The 21,040-nt window shown below is 43.7% G+C and overlaps 1 protein-coding gene across 2 annotated transcripts in view; it reads right to left on the reverse strand.

Annotated features, from left to right (window-relative positions):
- The window catches only part of IFFO2 (intermediate filament family orphan 2), a 108,717-nt gene that overhangs the window by 27,518 nt on the left and 60,159 nt on the right, over positions 1-21,040 (reverse strand). For both annotated transcript variants that reach the window (XM_069240125.1, XM_069240127.1), the window contains exons 2-3: positions 7,601-7,661; positions 2,536-2,631 (exon numbers count right to left, since the gene is read on the reverse strand). In XM_069240125.1, the coding sequence (XP_069096226.1) occupies positions 2,536-2,631; positions 7,601-7,661 (157 nt within the window). The remainder of the gene's footprint in view (positions 1-2,535; positions 2,632-7,600; positions 7,662-21,040) is intronic.

A 21,040-nucleotide genomic window follows, 5' to 3' on the forward strand; every position in this document is an offset into this window, starting at 1 on the left:
ATCCAGGTTAAAGGGTTACTGTGGATCCCAACATCTCCCCATACTCTTCATACCTTGGACACATCCTTAAAGCCGGGCAATGCACCTATCAATCCTCGAGAATATGCATATTTCGGAAGAATCCCGGCAACACACAAACCACCCTAACCATTACAACACACACACACACACACACACACACACACACACACACACACACACACGTTTCACACTATCCAACTCATAATCAGAAAACACGCTCAGGTCCACTGAAGAATTATTCAGAGCAGAGCGTAAGGGTACTTAAACTCCGATAGCCCTGCAAGTCTATTCTAATGCACCTACAGTGCTACATAAATCTCTATTACTACAACTCTCTGCCAGAGCCACAAAGTAAAGAGTTTTTTTTTTTTTTTTAACACAAGCTTAGTTTAGTTTTGTACGCTCGGTCTTCTCCCCAGCCTCCCCCTACCTCCTCCACCCCTTGATTGATTTAGGAGGCAACTCTGACCACCACCTCCATTTTTGGCACTCCTGACAAACATTGGAAAATAGAATGAAGAAAAACAGGCTACACAAAAACTGAATGCAATCATCGACATCGAAAATGTCAACCTTGCATAAATTATTTCAATAGGCACTTAACCCATGGTCACATACTTGCCCCTCTGTATGGCTGAAATGGGGTTCGAATCGTAAATCAGCTCAGGCATGCTGCATGTGGGAGGCAAGTTTGGCCGGATTTATTAATTTGAAAGCCATCAACATATTTTACGTAAGGTCGAGATTCTTTTTATTTTTCAACTGAATGGCTTTGGAGCCTACGATTTTTAGCTATAGGGCCCCCACACTTCGTGTGGCCTCTTAATTCAAAAGGGGCCGGTGATCACAAGTTGCCACTCCCTATTGGAATTAGGAGATCAGCTGTGCATTTTCAGGTCTGTTTATTTTCACACAGATTTAGGCGAGAAAAAATCAAGGGAAAAAGAGGAATTACCAGGGAAAATTAGACACACAATTCCCAATTCCCTGACAATTCCTAATTTCCACCATTACAAGTGGGCCCCTCAGATTGTCACTTGAAATGATCTGTGTTTTCCCCACCCCTAGCATAGATAACTACAAGAGTGGGGAATAACCGGGTCACATGTATTGAGGGCCTTTGTATTTTTACTCACATGGAACCAGCATTTCTTACTGAAGAAAGTGTTTATGTCTCTCATCTGCCCTCCCACAAGAAGACACTGCTTGATGCAAACTAAAGAACTTGAGATCTGTGTATATCTCTTAATAATAGTGCCAAGTTTAGCACACGGCGCATCTTAATGCGCCTTAAAGCCGCAGGGGCAAACAGAACTAGGAGCCTGAGAGTCAGATGATTGATGGGTGCATTTTAGTACTTCCAGCTGGAGGGCAGTGGAGCATTAGGACACAATTAAAGCAGCAAGTTAATGTGTTTTCCCAGGACAGATGTGAAGCAGGGTAGGGCACTGTGTTTTTGATGTGTTATATTGTTAGTGGAGCTTTGCAGAAAGCATGTGCAGGGCTTCGCCGTGCAGCACAAACAGCTCCAGCAAGCAGGCACTAATGCAGCTCCAGCGAGTAGGTACAGGCGCCGACCCATCGACACAGCACCAGACAATGACAAGCGCTACAGGTAAGAGCTAATACTGCTTTACAAATTAATCTGGCTCCTGTAAAATGACACAGTCACTGGGTCCCAAAGAGCAAACGCAAAAATGCCCCAGCCAGTCCACCATCAAGCAAATGCAAACAGGGCACCAATGAACAGACCTAAACATTTCTACCATCGAGCAAATGTGGCCTGGAGACAGCCCACCTCACCTTCCACAATTATGCATTGTCATTGCAGAGTGCATTAAAATAAACCATCCAACAAAGTGCATACAGAAATGACCCACATCAAGCAGGCAATAGTGAGGCAAACAAAAACCCAGGAACGAAATATGGCTCAGTTCAGATGCCTACACTAACTCCATCAAACAACAACTGCAGCAGTACCACCAATGACATAAAAGCACAGTCCAAACTACACCATCAGAAGTTGATGATGTTGCAGTCATTCCAAGCCCAGCGTAACCCAGATCCAACCCCACTCAAGATACAACAGGGTAGGCCCCATCACAATTGTACTGAGCAGAATTAACTGCTGTACTGAGTGAATATACCCACCAAGCAAACAACAGAGCTACCCCAGTGAGTCAACACCCTAGCGAGCAGCCACTCCCCCAACAAGATGCCATGGCCACAGAGTCACTGTACTAATGCTATAATTGCTGCATAAAGCGTCTGTGGATCAACAAAACAGACACAAGAAAATAAGCTCTACAGAACTTCAAACTCACCATAGAGTAAATGATCCAACTTAGTCCCCGGCATGGTAGACCTTAAAAACGGTGTACTCAGTGAGCTGCAAACACACCCTACTACGCAGCCACCACAGGAGCACATAACACCTTGTGTGTGTAAACGAAACTATGGTAATAAGTAACACATCATAGGACTTGATGGGATCTGTCCAATTTCTCTACTTACATCACTCATGAGACCTTTGAACACAACAAGGTCGGATTTCAACCGTTCTATCTTCTCATTCAGCTCATCCTGCATGGCATCGGCTTCCTGCGCCTCCTAAAGAACATGATCGAGAAGACGGGTGAGCCTGCATGCAACGCATAGCATCAAAACAGGGAAGAAGAGTGATTAAAGAAGTACGTGAAACTGCTTGAACATGTGTAGCACTTTACTTTCCCAGAATGCTATTGGAAATCTAGATTAAGGGAAAGTCCTTCGAAAAGGATAGGTTTACGAAGATTCCTCAATATACGCTGCCAGGATGCATGTCTCCCAAACCCCCTTTGTCAATTTCAATCTTTTAACATCTTTCAAAATGGTACAGATTTCCTGAAATGACCAGTTTCAGGATCCAGGGTAACATTATCTGTACTTCTAGTTAGAGTCACAACCATGCTTAGGCTTCAAGCTTGCTGTGTTCTACATGCAGATAGGAAGAGAGTAAATCCCAAGGAGTGGCAGTGGTAGTTACAAGGTTTAGACTATTTTTTCTTTTTTTTCCTTTCGGTCTCAGACTAAACCTGGACTGCTTATGGGTTTGTGTGAGCAGTCGCTAAGGTATCAGCTAATCTAAACGGCCTCCATTAGAAATTCTTGTACCATTCTGTACCCCTGCATTTGATAAAGCAGAATGAGATGCTCGCACAATCTCTCTCTTCCCCCTCCCCCACCCACGTGTAACCCCACTGACAAATGTATAATGCATGCCCATCTTTGGTGACCGAAGGAGCCACATTTGGCAGGGAAGCATCAGGGCAATCCCAACTTTAGGGCATAAATATGAAAGAACAGTAACAAAACACCTCTATTCTATTGGGGTCAGCAATCCGTCCATTCGGCCATCCTGAACTTTGGTGAATCCTGCTCCTGTAGGAAAGTAGCATCTTTCTAGCATAGTTACCCCCACTTTTTGACTGGTGTCATTAAGTTTAGACTGTAGTACACTGGGTTCCCGATAATCGAATCCCCAGTGTCAGTGCTCTCTCCTCTAAATTTGGTTACATGGTAACTTTTACACGTCACAATTGGCATACTGATGAACCCATGTAAGTCCCTGGTATATGGTACTTGGGTACCCAGGCCACCGGTACACCAGTGGTCTCCCTTGGGCTGCAGCATGTATTATGCGACCCAAAGGAGCCCATGCAAACTGTGTCTGCAGGCCTGCCATTGCAGCCTGCGTGAAACGGTGCACGCACCTTTCACTTTAGATATAAGGCCCACCTTATTTTATGGTCACTGCACTTGGTCACCGTAAGTCACCACTATGGTAGGTCCTTCAGCCCAAGGGCAGGGTGCATGGTCGTAAGTGTGAGGGCACCTCTGCATGATCAGATGCTCCTACAAATCCCAGCCTCCATTCCCTGGGCTTTTTAACTGAGTGGAAGCCATTTTAGGGTATGTAGTGGACCCTGGTCAACACATGTAGTCCAACTACATGATGGCTTCACCAAACCTACGCATGTTTGGTATCAAACATGTTGGAATCATGCGACTACACCAATTCCACTGTTAGTTGCATGATACTGTGTATATTGCGGGTTCCTGAGAGGATAACCCAGATTAGTCTGTACAGCCTTGCAGGGTCCGCCTACCAGCCCGCGCTGCTACAGACCCCATACACTGTTCTGCCCTCCTGCTGCTGAGCCTAACTCGAGCAGGGGAAGGCAGAACAAAAGGTTTCCTTTAGGAGGGGTTTCCTCTCCTTTAGAACTAAGTGTCTCTGGGCTAAGGTGGGGTGCCCTCTCAGCGGCACTAGGCTGCTTTGAAGGACACATTTGGTGCCCTCCTTCCATAAACTGGTTTGTACCAGTGCAGGAATCCCCGGTTCCCACTCTGGTGCAAAACCACACAAAGGACAGGGGGAGTGACAACCCCTGTCCCGCTCCTCCCCTAACATTCAACTGGTTAAGCCAGGTGGGCGACATCACTGACCTCCCTCCTATAGAGGGGGTGGGGGTCACTGCAGATAGTGCCCCACCCTCTTTGAGGGTTACTTAAGGGCTCCCTTGAGGGTGGTTTTCCAGATTCAGCAAGCAAGACTATACAAAAGGAACTCTCTGTATGATTTCTGCTCCTGGCCTCTGAAACCACTGCTGGACTGCCTTAGGAACTGAAACAAGACATTAGCCAGTGGAGAGGGCTCCCACTGAAACATTGTTTCTCCAGCTCCTGCAAGATTTCTGCAACATCAATGGGTGTGCATCCTCCAGGGTCACAAGGACTTCGTTTGCAGCAAGAAGGGATCTCCCTTGGAGTGAAGGAGTCACTTCCCTGCATCCACAGGCACCTTAAGATGATGACCAGCTGGTGGATCCTGCTGTCCCACAGACATCGAAAGGCTCTGCAACACAGGTGGTGGTTTGTGTTGTGGTCCTTGCCAGGTCCAACTTGTCTTCTGACCAACTTGGGAGACGGTGGGCCTTTGCTGCAGCCACTGGAACCACCCTGTGCACCACTACTGTTGTCTTACCAAGGCTTGTTGGCTCCCTAGCCTTGAGTGGATCAGAGACAAAGATTTTGGGGTCAGTCTTTGGAGACACTTGGTTACTCCCGAGCTGCTGCTTCAGCGTTAGGGCAGCCCTGCTCATCGTGGGCACACATTGTGTTGGAATTCCAAAAGAAGCAAGAAGCAGGATTCCCCTCGTATTTAGGCTACTAAGTTCAAAGAGTTAAGCAGACACCCAAATGAATGCACACTGTAGTACGAAAAACTGCCCCAAAATCTCAGCTTTTTTATTGTGTCAATGCATTTCTTTTCCCACCCACAGACATCTGCATGACTAAGACTGGAAAACGGAGGAATACGACAGAGGCGGACGTCTTTGGAATGTTGATGACCTCTTGGGTACTGGACCTGGCACCACAGAATTTAGACAAACTGCATGGCTTTCTCAAAGACTTAACATCCATCGTAGAAAACCCCACCTACTGAACCCTCTCTCGACAGTCTCAAAAGCAAGCAGGGCCCTCACAGCTTTACCCATATCTTCTGGCTTTCTCAAGTCTTAATAAAAGTACATTGCTGATATTAACTAACTGTTTGGGGATTAGCCAAGGATGCAGTTTGAAGTTTGAGACGTTTGGAAGGTTCCGTTAGGTATTTAACAGCTATCCGAATTATGTTTTGTGTGAGTTTCTACGTATTCTGATTTTTTTATTTTCTACGATTTATATTAGTTGTATCTTTTAATTTGGGAAATTTGGGAAAATGTGTTTCTTTATTGTAATGAAATATATTACTTGGCTCCATTCACACCAGAAGAGGTTCCTTGCTCTTGAGATGCCGCCAAAATGGATACTGGTTTCTTTCGGACCCACATTTTGCCTTCGAAGCAGAATTCCAGGAGCCAGATTTGGTGGGACATATGGCCCAAGTCACAGAGATCCGTCACAGAGACCTATCATTCAACCTACTTTGAACTTGTTGTGCTCGTGCAAGCTAGCTACTATCAGAGGCCATAATAGCTGTTGGAAACTCCAAACCTTGCCAGATAGTGCCTCGCTTAGCAGAAGCTGCTCTCAGAGGGCAGTGAAAGGCCACAAACTGACAGTCCAAATGTGATATTTGTGTCCTTGGAAGAAGTCCCAAAAAACATAAAATCGGCAATAGCAGCAGTTTTATTTGGGGAAAAAAAAACAGAATCATGTGGATCTAAGACATTTAACATAGGCCAGTGGGGTCAGAGGAGGTCTGTGACACTAGTGCCAACAGTCTCCCTCTCTCCTGACCGTAAGTACCACTCACCGAAGGGAATAGCCCAGTCCCTTTGTGTGCTAAGTTCCTTTGGCTTGGGGCCATTATTGCAAGAAAGGCTTTTAATGGTTGACATCCTTGGCAGAGGGCACCAACTATTATTACTTTCGAACAAGCCCACATATCAACCCTCGAGGGTAGTATTGAATCCTCGATGAAGTGTGAGTTACGCTGGCGAAATCCCCAAATTTAATTACATTTCTTTACATTTTGCATTACATGATTATTCATAATTTGTGCTCGTGGGAGGCTGGTTAGTGCAGAAAATACCGAGCACATTCCACTCAAACCAGTCTCCTCCAATAAACATCTGTAATTTCAGGGACAAGGAACCCAATACTTGAGTGTATGTGCACTTGTACAAATACAGGTTATGCTACTCTTATCTTGCATGAGGTTTTTTTTTCATTAAGCGAAGTAATTGCGTGGAAAGAAAATGCACCCGAAATACCAGTAAATTACATTTTGTACTAAAAGCTGCATTTTGTTAGCAAATTCACACTCTCGTAGCATTACTGCGTTGAGTAAGGAACTCTGGGACTGTCTTGAAACCTGCAGTCGAACGTGGAATGAATAACGTGAACACTGGAATGTCACCCCAGCAGTTTAACCACCGCCACTGTACAGAGGTGTGACATCACAACGGTAGGATGGGGCTTCAATTTGGTATTTTAATAAAAAATAAAGAGCTTTGCCACTCCAAAAATTAAGCTTGTCTGACCTCCACACCTACTTTTTAACTATACACATCAAAATGGGTTGCCTTGCCGCATTAAGAGGCAGAAGTCAACTGGTTCTGCAACATAAGAGCGCACGTGTTAACTGCCCTTCCTCTCACTATGTGGAACGTGCTTTCCCTTTCGTTCCCAGACTATAGCTGTGGAATGCGCAATTAATATAAGTTAACAGCCTTAGCAAAAGGCCTTAACTAACGTTAATGGCCCGAGTAGAGTGCAATAATGCTTATTTATTATCATTCATTTATTATCAATAATATGTACAAGCTACTTCAACAAACACAAAACAAGTGAATATATTGATGATTTTTATGGTCCTATTGTACGAGCCATGTATAAAAACACTAGCATGAAGATAATCAAACTGGGTATTATTACTAGTTCAAGAACTGTTGCTAGAATAAGACTCAATACACAACAAAAATCCACCCCACATACAGACAAATGCTGGCGGCAGGTTGCTCTTCTGCCCAAGCTGAATGTTGAGGGGATTCAACAGAAATACAGTAAGTTCACCGGCGAGCTCACTCACCTCCTGCAGTGTCTCCACCATGGCCTCCAGGCTGGTCCTCTTGGCCAGCTCCTCCTCCCACCTGGAATGCACAAACACCACAAGTGTGAGTGGAAGAGCTCATAGTGATAAAGTGATGCAAACTGTGATGAAAACAGCGTTCACACTCGATAGCATTTATTTAATACCCGTGGAAATTAACATCTTATTTAGAGCCACTATGCAAATGAACACACCTGCATTACCAGAGTTCAAAGGTCAAAGGGCAGTGTATCACCACAGTAGAGTGAACTTGATATTGCAGGAGCCCAGTTTACTGTCTCAGACTGCCTATTGCAAATCATTTACCACCATTAAAACTACTCTTATGGCCACAAAACCTCTTTAATATGGTGTATCCTACTTCACAGGTGTAATCCCTTGCATCCTTGTTTAGGTTAAATATCTATTCATTTTTAACATGAACAATTGCCACGGCTATGTAGGCAGATATTCACTATACATGATCACTTCTGAGAGCGAGAACTGGTAAAATGGCCCCTCCTGTCCCTCAACAGTGGTAATAAATAGTCCATTCCGCAGACCAAATCTGCATGAATAGTTTATTTCATACTGCTCCTTCAAGTGCATTCCTTATAAGATCATGCATCTAAGGACAACGTCACCGAGTAGGACCAGAGAGTGAAGCAGTGAAGTTCTAGGAGAGTAACCTGGTAAATGAGACACCGAAGTCGCACCTCTTCAAAAATAAAAACACGGGCCTTCGTCTTCACACTGCATAAGAGATGACAACCTGTATTTATTACTACACTGGAACGGACAACATTTTTATTGGGCCAAATTTATTTTCACTGGCATAGTAAAAAAAATGGAGAGAGTTTACATAACAGTTAACTGTATACAATAGCCCATTATTTCCATCTGGTGACCTCGTAAACCATGAGGCTGAACGTGGACTAGTTTATAAACATCACCAGAAACACGCGATGGCAATGCTGCGCCATGTTACAGGTTATCTTTATATATTTATTATATTACATGTTTATTACGGGGTAGTTATACAGAAAAGTGTGCTTTGTTTCCAAAAAGTAGCTATCAGTGGAAAAGCTTGCAATTGGAATGTTTAGGTTTACCTTTCATGACTAAACTGTTGCTAATAGAATGGGACAATAGTGAAGGCCAAAGGATGCATGAGATTCTGTAGATATCGTTTTTCCCCACATAATTATGGATTTTCTGCACTTGATACATAACTTCTAGAAAATGCTTCCAGAAACTGTATTGCATATGTTGCAATTTTTGCCACATAATTAGGTCAACGTGCACCATAACTTGTTTTTTCATTGCGCATTATACTAGTATAGCTTAGACAATGGTAAAGTTCTGTGGAGTGGTTTGGAAGCTCTTACTACGATGATAAAATCCATATTTCCTGGGGAACCATGAAATATTTTCCATATTTTATGGTTCACTGTGAAATATAGTTTTTTATACCATTGCATTTGGTAAAATAAAAGCACCCAAACATGCTTGGTTCGCACATTCACTGCCATGTTTCTTGATCTTTGTAAGCCGTGGATTTGATATTCGCTTTTCAGTCAATGTATCCATGACAGGATTATTCGCAAGAGGGGGCAGGAAGCAGAGGTCTGATACACAATGTTGCAAAGGCTGGGACGGTCCCAGCCCAGGGGCCGAGGAGGCTGGCAGCACACGGGCCAGACGGGTCAGAGTCCACCAGAAAGGGGCACGAAGTGGGAGTGCTTTATTTGTGCCATTAACTGCAGGGTTTGGCAGCGGCGCTCAGTGGTGACCAGGACTTATTTTCCAAAAAGGAGCTTTTCCCAGAGCTAGAGAAAGACAGAGGCAGAAATTGGAGAAAGAAAGTAAAAGACAGAAAAACAGTGACAAAATGAAAACGCAGGGAAGAACAAGATGCTGCAAAAATGAAATAAATAAACAAGAAGTGTCGACAGTGGAAGAAACGGGTAGGAGGTGAAGTCAAGACCAGACATCGTTGGCGTTCTGCATCCCATTCATTGGGGTTCACGGACATCAGGCTCCTAAGAAAAGCGTTGCCCCCCCCGCACAAATTAAGCATAAGAGGCCATGGAAGTGCATTTCCCTCCTTCCCGTTTATCCTCAGCGTATTCACTGCTCCCAGTAATCCCTTTCAGATTCCATTGACCAGACGTGACATTTTATTAGAGTTCCTACCACAATGTTCTGGAATGAACAGAAGAGAGTTCTGGAAACATTAATGTACCAGACAGTATCAAAAAACGTCGGCCCTAGGAATGACGTACTAACGTGGGAGTGACCCCTTCTCATCTGTCTGCGTCACCATTAAAGTCCCTCCACAGGCCACACATGGGCTCCCCTTTCCCATCCTTCTGCGTCTAGGACCCCTCCCCCCATCACTACAAGAGATCCTTCAGAAGCGTACCTATTATTGGCGTAGCCGGTGCAGGGGCCCATTGCACCCTAGCGGTTGGTGGACTCATCCCCTTGTTTGCATTGGACACACGAAGGCACTGCACACCGACAGTCTCTCCCTCACATCACTGAATGCAGAACAACCGTCTCGGTTTCTAGTGTTGCACACCGACAGCTGCATCATGCATTCTGCATAGTTTCCCTTTCCAATTTCTGGAGCTGTCAAACAATACTGGACTCAGATCAATAGGCCTGCCAGTTGGGAAAGTGGGATGCTGATCTCACACTGACCAGCCAGAACCCGACACGGGAGTTGGAGCTACCACTAGCAACACCGTCATCATCACCTGGGGAAAGTGATTCGACAAACTTCTGACAGAATCTGACAAACAAAGTCCTGAATGTACAATGGAACTGGGGCGTGTTTTAATAACCCTAACTTGTGAATTTAATGAATGCCTAGGTGGTCCAAGATGCTTTAGGTCGTATAATTGGTGAGAATTTCCGTGAGGTCCGCTGGGCCCAGGTAGAATCACAAGCACTGGCAGCTCGTGCTGCATTTGAAGCTGACGCTGCGCCCAAGTCACTACAAGCTTCTACCCGGAAGAGAGGCGCCATCTTAGTGGTTTATTCTTCATTCATGTCTCATTAAACTACTGCTGCTGCTCGCAATGGTTGGTAGAGAACATAAATAAGATCCTTTTTTAACATGCCCATTTTGCAATGACTGCTAATGAAATCCCATTAGCACAGATGTGCTCGTATTTGCAACAGAAATACTATTCCTACCAGCTCACCTACTGAGCTCCTCAACCTGTGATCGCCTATAAGAATGGAAGGCAGAAAATCAGGAGTTACGTGTTGAGTCTGCTAAGTGGCACAAGGACACAGTGCCATCAGCCGTTAATGGCCTTTCAGCCAACAGCATGTTGCAAAGTGAGTCTTGTTTTGCTCTTTAACACATTCATTGTAAACTCCAAATCCCAGCATGCAAAGTGCTGTTGGCTAACATGCCAGAATTGGCACAAGCTGCATATGAAACACCGAGCCACTTTTCAGCTAAGTTTAAAAAATTTACAAATTCATCTAGTCCATCTCATTGACTGCATGTTTCATATGTAAAATCAAAAAGGTAAACTATGCTCACATGTTTTGTGAGAGTTCGTCCACATCAGCTATTAGAACACACATTGGCAGTTCAAGCTGGATTTTGTGTATTGAAAGTTGTATATACAGCTTCACATCACAATAGAGGTAAAACATGAGCGGCGGCAGCAGCTCAACACTCCCTAACACAACAAGTAACGGGCAGTAGCAGAACTAACATCACACAAGTCGCTCACACAATCAGAAAAGGTACAACACAGGTAGCTAATACACAAAAGAGGGAGTAGGCATGATTCCTGTGAACTGACAAACGCACAAGAAGTAGAAAACTGTTTGAAGAAAGCCAAATCTCTTGCAGAAGTTTTATATGTATACATGTACTCACAAAGGATAGTGAACCCTCACCTACCTAGTGTGCAGTGTGGAATGCTTCATCAGAGCATTAGACATCTAGCACCAGAAAGCACCCAAGAGCGTCAAACTTCACTGAATGTACAGACTTTTAGTGATGGATTCTTAGGTTTGGATGAAGTTATGTCCCTCAAGTCAAAATCATACCCAGTATGAAATTATATATGGGTGAGGTAAGAATGGTTTTACTGGTGCCTCACTGCCACAACATTAACAGACATTGGTAATGCCAACAGACCTGGCTTATGAATGCACTGTCACACAAGACCTAAAAATCAATGTATGTTAATCACTGTCCTCTTTTCATCTTTGCTGCAGCCAGAAGAAAAACACCATGAGCTGTGAAATGGCATGTGTGTGCCCCTGAAAGGTCAAGCTCAAGCAGAAGGATAAATTAACAAATTGGTCACATCTGTGTGGCAGGCAAGCACATTTTTGTGAAAGTACACAAGTTTCACCCAATCAAAACATGTACTCCGGACTTCCAACATGTGGGCGGAGCCAAAGCCACTCTTCTGTGATACATAATTGTGTGACAACTGCAGCGCTACCAAGCCAGATCATAAAAAGGGAAAGGTTGAGCAACAGACCCTGCTTCTATTTTCTGGCAACATGTTTTGGCGCTCCAATGTTGCCCCTCTTGTGTCAGGTGTCTTCCTCAGGCTTATAGCTGTATTGCATCTAATACTGAGAAAAGGTGCCATAAGGGTAGTATCAGTGGGGCTCATTTCCCTAGGACCCATTTTTGATGAGGCCTCCTGCTGCGCTTCTGGAAAGCCTGTCTGTATGTGCAACATGTTTCAAAGAGCAGGAAGGGGTGTGGAATATAATAAAATATCTCCTTGTCCATGGAACAGACTGCTTCATAAATCTACTTGTCCTGTTTAAAAAAAAAAAAAAAAAAAAAAAAACACACAAAAAAAAAATATTATATATATATACTGCTTGCCTCTTTGGTGCCATATAATGCGGCAGCAAATTATGGCAGCAATCTCATTATATAATAGCCTCTCTGATTATGCCGGGGCTAATACTGTAGTAGGGTTTGAATACCTGCAGTTCCATATTTTGCCACCTTTACATACTGGCACTGGAAGTATCAGTAAGCAACAGTTCCATGGTTGGAATGCCCTTTTGAGTCTGTGCAAGCCTACTAACGTGTGATTTAAGGGTTTTCCCCAGCTCTTCTCTAATTATTTCCTATACTGAGAAATGTACTCCTGACAAGGGTCAGAAGTAAAACTTCTTCTAGGATTGCGGGGGGATCGGGGGGGGAGACACAGTTAAAAAATATTTTGTAGGTGTATGATTTCCTGGTCTACTTCTGTAAATTCGTGAAATACACAAATCTGAACTAATGCTAAGATATACAATGGGTGCACTTTTGTGACTTTCTTTAATAAATTGGTCCTTCAATTAGGTCTGGCGTTAACCAAGACCTTTTGTTTTGTTAAAATTCTATTGGCTTACTTCACTGTGACTGATCCTACTTTCAGAACCCATTCTTACCCAGTGCCAGAATACCCTCACGAGTGACAAGTTCTGCGCTCTACAGATTTATGTTACATTGCATTACAATGATCGTAATCTGCTCTTTCACAAGGAGCATATTGGCACACAAAGTAGTTTTGTTCAGTGCCAAGAAATACAGTGGCAATGTGTGCTTTCTGGGAAGAAAAAATATTTTTGCTAATATTTGTTACAAGGTGAGGGCCCAGCACCTGCCACAACAAAATAGTTTTAAAAAAGCTATTTTAAAACAAGACACACCTTGACAAGACCAAGACTGCCCACCCCCCTCCCAATGTCGGACCTATTGGCTTTGCCAATGCTTGTTTATATTCATGTTTCCTATCACCTTGCTGAAACTGGTTACACTGTCTTTCCATTATGAATATTTTTTGGGAAATACTTGCATGCATCAAGACATTTTACTAAATGATGCTTCAAAGAAATGGTACCTACAATTTTACAGTAGTTCAGCAAAAAAACATTTCCCTAGTAGCATTTTTTGCAATTGTGTACTCGTTTTTTTTTTTTTTTAACGGGAACCACTGTCAGCAGTACAGTCTGAGCTTACAGCATATATTTAGAATGCTCAGCCTAATATTAAAAGTTTTGTATTAATGAACCATAAATACAAGTTCAAACAGCATTAACATCTAGGTACAAACTTTACCTCAGCTGCAGACAATTCCTTTCAAACATGGTACTGTAAAGTGGCAGCCAAAGGATTCGTGCTGAAGGGGGTTGGGCCTACTTGTCTCAAGGAGAAAAAAAATCTGAAGACTTGTCTTTGACCCCAAACATTATGTCCTGGGCGTTGGGCTCTAGGAATTGCACACCAGTGATCGGGAAACTTATCACAGCCTGTGCCAGTAAATGTGCCTTGCCCAGTTTCTGCCTGTCACCTTTTATAGTTGAGATATCAACTTTAAAAGTGTAATTTGGGTTCATTCCCATAACCACATTAGATAATATTGCTGCACTGATTGGATTTCTTAGAATTAACAAAGCACACCATATCTGCCATTACAAGTTTATTAATCACTGAAGAAGCTAATCAGTTTTTTTGTTTTTTCTGTATGAAAGTATGAAGCATCACCACGGTGTATTAAAACATTTCCAAGAGAGATTTGTGATAATGTGCCTCCTGAACTGAATTATTTCAAGGTGGTCTCAAATGTGATGATCGCATAAGAAGCATAGGGAGGAGAAGCAATTGCCCAGAGTCACAGTTTGGCCAAGCTGTGAAATCAGAATTGAAACCAAGGTCTCTGGGACAGGGCCACACATCTAGTTTTGCCCCAGATCGCACTAAAGCATTTCATGCAGGTGCATTCAAGATATCCTTGTTTTTTTTCACAAGATAGAGCAACAGCAGTGTAAATGCTCCTTCTTCACAGAATAGAGCAGAAACTGTGAAGTGTTTCTCTTTCAGAGAGGTATAGCATGGAAAGCAGCAGCACAGGCTTTCTCTGTCTCAGGACAGGTATAAATTAGGCAGCAGCAGTGCACGCTTTGCTTCCTCGAAGAACAGATATAGCATGTCAGTAGCAAAGCAAGCTTTCCTGTCTTGAAGAAGGGCAGGATGTTCAATCTGTCATTCCCTGCAGACCAAATTCAGCAGGTGAATACATGCTTTCAACGCTTGCAGAACATGTACAGTTAGGCATGACTGACGTGGGTTACAGACAGATGTCTGAAGCGATTGTTTAGAGGAACGTATAAGTGGATGAGTGAGTGAATAAGAGGGTTCTGACGTTCTCTGCTATGTGATCTTCAAACATGAGAATCCGGATAGCCCTGCCTCTGTCCCTCAGATGCTGTTTGTGTGTATTATTCTTCACATATTGCGAAGTAGCCCTAACCTAGTGAACCACTGATATTTGGAGCAGCCCACCCAGAGCCTAAGTAACTATGCTCTAGATAGGCCTACAGGTGGCAATGTATTCAAAAAGGTTTTGCATTTGTGCATCAAACACTGTGCAAACCCTGCCTTGGTGCTGCACCTGTTAAAATTGCTGAGGGCTGCCAGTTAGATGCAAGCCTAATATTTACCACACTCTTCCTCTGTCTGACTGGTGTTTCAGAGGCACACGCCTGCCATGAACTGTCCCATTGCACTTATCTGCAGCCCAACCCACCTCACTCATTAACAATTACCTCCTTAGAGGCAGTGGGTGGGTTGGTGGGACTTAGGAGGGATGGGGTTGCCAAATATGTGACAACAGGCTGACAATCCAGATTCATGGTTTCATCATGTAAGCCACAAATGTCTGAATTACTAGTAACAATCTCCACTTCGAGATGTAGAGGTCTGCTGTGAGAGCCAACGCCACATTTTTCCGACTCAATAACTTTTTTTTTTTTTTAAACAAATTCCTTAAACATACAAGGGCTTTCAGTTAGAAATTGTCCTTTCTTTGTGTTTTGTAGCGTCATTCACATATTGCTTCAGCTGACTATAGTATACAGCATGGGGGAATGAGTTGGTACACTTCAGTCGCAGATTCCCCTCACTGTAAATGAGGCAGTTGTAATGTGCAGGTATGAATCCTAACCAGGACCAGGGTATCGTAGTCCTTTTTATTTTTTTTAAATGACGAACACGCTGTGCTCCCAGGCTCCCACTTGCTGTCTACTGCATCCCATGAAGCCACTGCGGCCATCTTTGAATGGTTTTAAAGCCCACTTAAAAGTGGCCGTCGGTGCAAGCGAAACCCTATCTGAATCGTGAGACTGCTTTCCTCTTTCCCAATTAGATCAAATACAAATCATGTAGAAAAAATAAAAACAAATCTTCCTCAGCCGCCAGGCTCTGTCTTCTCACGTGCAGATTTGAAATACGGATTGATGGTTTCGGGCTTCCCGGGATTAAACTAGTTGCGTCCTGACTGAGGGTGCGCAGCCATAACAATTTAATCGACGGTACAAAAAACTTCATCAAAAGCGTTTCATTTAGTAAAAAGAAAAAACGGTTAAAAAAAATATATATATATTCAGCTATTTTATACTGCTTCGTGAAAAGGCGCCGAATGTGAGTCCGAGATAAATGTATGTCAGAGGATGAGTTTAGGACCGTGTGGCGTGACCAGGATACAAGGATGACCACGAGCAGGTGGGGCCGAGCTACCGAGCTGTGCTGAGGCCACAATGCCCCGCCTACAACCGGTGCACGACAGCAAGATGGGCCTTTCGTACACAGACTTTGCGAAAAACTCACTCACTGACCCCCACTCGTGCCAGCGTAGTCAACGACAGCGCCAAGAGTGCCACAGGTGAAGCATGCCGCTCTGCACCCCAACCAGTCAGGGCTATGCCGCTCTCCGCGCTGACGCACGAGACGAAGGATTCCTGCCTAGACAAGGCAGCACCAGGGACCCCAGTTAAGCGAGCACGGCGTTTCCGTTTTATAAGCCCCTGGAATGGCAGCCAGCCTCGGCCGCGTGCCCGCAGAAGCACTTAGCAGCTGCTGGGCATCAGAGCCCAGGAGGCAGCCCAGTAGCGGACCAAAGCGCGGGGATAATCCCAGCTGCAAAGGAATATGTTTTCCTCAGGCGGCCCGAGACCGTGCATTGAGGGGAGTCCAGACAAGGGCTGCTGGGGTCCCCGGCTCCCTCGAAGAGGGGCGGCCTCCCAAGGGAGCTCTGCTGCGACAGACCGACCTGGCCGCGCAAAGCAAGAGGGGCGCAAAATTCGCACACTTCCATGGAATGGCAGTTAATATTTCTTGGGACGGCTCCAGGAGTGGAGCCTGCATGCGCATTTCGGACTAAATTTAGACCAAGGAGCCTACGAATCCCGAAAAGTCTGGAAACAATCATCTAGTCGGATGAGGGACTTTAAAAAGCTACAAACAGACCTTAACGGGCCAGCAGCTTCAAGCAATTACTCGCCTATGAAAAGTTTTCGATTGGAGGAAATGCATCCCTGTTTTAAACTTCCACCCAATCAAGATTATATAAGAAGTTGACATTAATAGTAGCAGTTGGCAGCTGCTACTGCAGGCACATGACCCAGGTACACCAGTTTTTTAAAACAATTTGAATTAATTTCTACATTGAGCCGCAGAAGAGGGCCCCGGGGGCAGAGCAGGTCCCCCTCTTCAGCAGCAGCTCAAGTCAAAACACATCCGCGAAGTGGAAGGAGATCCCACCTATATCAGCGAGAGGGAGAGACAGCTAGAGAGTTTGCAAGAGAAAGCAGGTGGGCGCAAATAGGAGAGCCAGACACAGAGCACGAGAGAGAGAGCGAGCGCGAGCGAGAGAGAAACAGGACATGAAGAGAAATACAAGAGTAAGAAGCCCAAAAAAAGAGGGGAACATTTAAATCAGAAATGGAACGGGAGGGAGAGGCACTGAGAAAGAAAAGAGAAGTAAATGAAGAGAAAAAAGTTCAGCAAAGCAGAAAGAAGCGTGAGAAGGACACGCAGGCGTGACATTCAGAAGGTAGGAGACAGTACACGCATTTCCCCCCCTCCAATGGCTCGAGAATCGCCTTTAAACAACGCAACCTATTGGGTTTGCCAATGCGTATTTCCACAGGACTATGGCATGCAGGGAGCAAGTATCTTGTGCTATCCGAGATAAAACTGTGTATTATCCTTAATGGCTAACAACCCCCCCCCCTATATATTAGGGCTACGGCTATTAATCTGGACTCTCCTAATGTTGGTGACTTTGGAGTGTAGTTGTGGCCGAGCAGTCATGGCTTAATAAGAGGAGGTGTGAAGGTTGCTTTTAGATAAAAATAAGACGTCTTATCACGTTCAGTAAACATAGTGACAGATGTATTTCTTCTAAACAGAATACATTCTACATGGTTCGAAAATATACCTCTTAAAACTAGAAGTAACAGTAACAGCCAGAAGTGTCTTGCGTTTATAGTTCCACAGATGGAATCCTAAAATAAATTTCGAGTTACAAAGTAACAAATTAAAATGGCAGCCGCTATGGATGCTGTGTGATTTGGCTGCTCTTAAGTAGTGTTTGGTGACAAATCACATCCCAACACAAACTACATCCAAACTCCGGTTCCAAATTCCCATAAAACATGAGAAACAGGTGCCCTAGCTAAGAGCTTAAATCCCAACACCACCTACATGCTAACAACCGATCAGACACCCATGATACCATACTGCACAACTCAGCTGTGCAAAGCACCACTAGGCTTCACGGAGGTTGGTTTATGCTTAATATTTAACTCAAACAAAACAACAAAGTACTGAACAACCACACTCACTTGCAGATCCCCTTCTCCATCAGCTATTGCATACATGTATTACATCCCCACTCTGCCTCCTGTATACAAAAGTAGTGTCCCACTATTCTCAAAGACTCCATAGCACAAGGTATTTTAGCAACGCAAGAAAGTCCTTTTTGGCAACTCCTATGTTTATTATCGCACACAAACAGAACAGCACAGATCCGAATGCTGATGGTGCCAGTTATGCACTCCAGCGTGGGAGAGCAAAGTGTCACCTACGCATAGAAAAGTCCTTGAGCATCCTAATCACACACCATACACAGAATCGTTGCTTCTGCCGGTCTGGTATGTAGAAATATCTGTCTTACAAATTAAACAAATTCTAGCCTCTTGACAAGCCCGACACTTCTAGCAGTTACCTACTGGGCAAAACAAACTCATTGCATTTATCAGAGATTAAAACCATTCTTGCTCAGAACATTTACAAGTACATAATAAGCCTCACAAAGTTCAATTGAGTCCAGAGAATGTTTTTCATCTTCACTGAGGATTATGACAAAATAGGAGCCCATATTTTGGTAAAGTACAAAAATTTTAATCTATGGGCTAAGTGTTTCTCTAGAATATGAGCTAGGCGTGTTACAAAAAAAAAAAAAAAAATAGTTAGTCCTCTACCAGTTAATCCAATTGGGTGTATGGAGCATGGACCAGATCAGAAGATGTGGCTCTGTACTACATCCAAATACTCCATAAATCATTCTATGGACTAGGCAGATTTCACACAGAAACTCATTGGGGTTCTAGAGTCCAAACGAGGAGTCCCTGCACCTCCTTCCCCACCATTGCCTCTTCAGCTCCCTAACTGATCCTATGCAAGGCAGGCCCATATTAACGGCTATCCATCATGTGCTATCGTTATGGTAGCCAGTGGTGTATGTGAGCTTCGAGGGATATAACTATTCACAAGCCCTCTTCCCTCATTCCCCTTCACTACTGGTCCTTTGTTTCCACTCATCTTTCTCCCTTGCTTTTCCCACAAAAGCACTTTGAGGCAGCCTCCAAGCCACAGAAAGCACTATAGAACCTCCAACTTAACATTTTTAATGGAAATCCCCCACTGTGTTATGCTTCGAATATGTGAAATTATATGTATATTAATTATTGTTCATGTAAATCACGGAGCTACATGTTCTGCAATCCACGGTACAGAAATGGCTTATTGGCAGAACCAGCAACCCTAGGGAGAGCAAATTGCTTATGCCCACTACTGCTAAATGTGCAGGAGTTCGAGATCGCCTCTTAATAGAAAACCAAGCGACTAAATTATACCATAGACTTACAACAGTAATGGACAAATTTATTGTTGAGCGCCTCCCGTCGTTCCCGGATTTAATTGCTTTTCTGTTCAATTCCTAAATGTGTCCGAGTTGAGGTTCTCTAAGTGATGGAACTGGACTAGATATTTTGCACTTTGGTGGTACACATTTCATATATCCTTATGAAGCTAATCTTTGAGGGCACTTCTCAAACATAGAATAAAGCATATTTTGTGGTGAAAAGGCGAGACTTGGGAGTTGGGTGCCCTGCTTCTGAATTGCTATCAAAATGCTGCACGTTCCTTGTGCAATCTATCATAAGATCTGAGGAGTAATCAGATGTGAATTCACATGCGTCTTGATAATGGTCGTAAAAGACGCCAGAGAGGGTGGCGAAACGTCACTCTTCTATAGCTGCTTCTTGTTATTTCTGTAAATTATGTTGACTTGGTGGTCCATACGGTGCAAGCCTTCTTAGCATTTGATCCATCTATGAATATGCTGGTATACATTGTGGAATGTACTCTGCAACTCTAGTCAATGCTGTTTGTAACACCTCCTCAATCTTGATGTAATTGTGATGAAATATTTATTATTTTATATTACCGAGTGAAAAAAGTATGCATCTCCGTTGTGCGCTGCATATGAACTCATTGCATCACTCATTTGACATCTCAAATCACTTCATTCTTGATAACTGCTTTTCGCATTACTCCATGAGCTGACATAAAACAAAAAAAAGTCACATTAAAGGGCCAATAGTAGTACAAAGCAGATAATTATTTTGTGTACACATGAGTGGAAAGAATGGAAATATAGTAAGCCCTGGCGACGTATGGGGTGCACAGTTTACAAACCCATAATGTTTTGGATGCAAGGTGGACCTCTTGTTAAACAAGGTAAAGGCTGAGCGCACCTGATGTGGGTTGCTGAGAATGGTTCAAGGTAGGTTCTTTCTTAAACCCGAAACCGCTTGAAAAAAAAAAAAAAACACACAACTTCTGTGAAAAGCCAGAGCTGATAGATTGCCCACCAGCAGATATCTAAGCACATACCCATGTTAAATTTCTGTAATACTATTAGGATGTTTATAGGGTGCGGATATTTATTTCCAGAAATTTGCGGAAGGTTTTTAGGGCAGCTGAGGTTGTTGAATAATGTAGAAGTCATTCACTTTAGAGGTGGCTTAACTCACACTGGGGTTGGAAGCATGGCTCCATGCCATTGTGCTCTTCGCATCAACGTGTGCAGTGTATTTTATATAACTACAGAGGGTTTTCCACAGGGCTTGGAAAAAGGTGTCTTAGCCTTGGAAAATGCATACCTGTCAACCTCTTGACTTAAAATTGCAGGTCAAGAGGGTAATCCCATTCAGGTGAACAGTGACCCAGTAAAAAGAGGGTAACATGCACCAATGTGGGTGACTTGAAAGATATGCCATGTGTCCAGCAGGTGGAACAAGATTGTCCATTATCACTTAATA

The sequence above is a fragment of the Pleurodeles waltl genome, chromosome 6 (genome assembly GCF_031143425.1).
Source record: "Pleurodeles waltl isolate 20211129_DDA chromosome 6, aPleWal1.hap1.20221129, whole genome shotgun sequence".
Taxonomy (NCBI): domain Eukaryota; kingdom Metazoa; phylum Chordata; class Amphibia; order Caudata; family Salamandridae; genus Pleurodeles; species Pleurodeles waltl.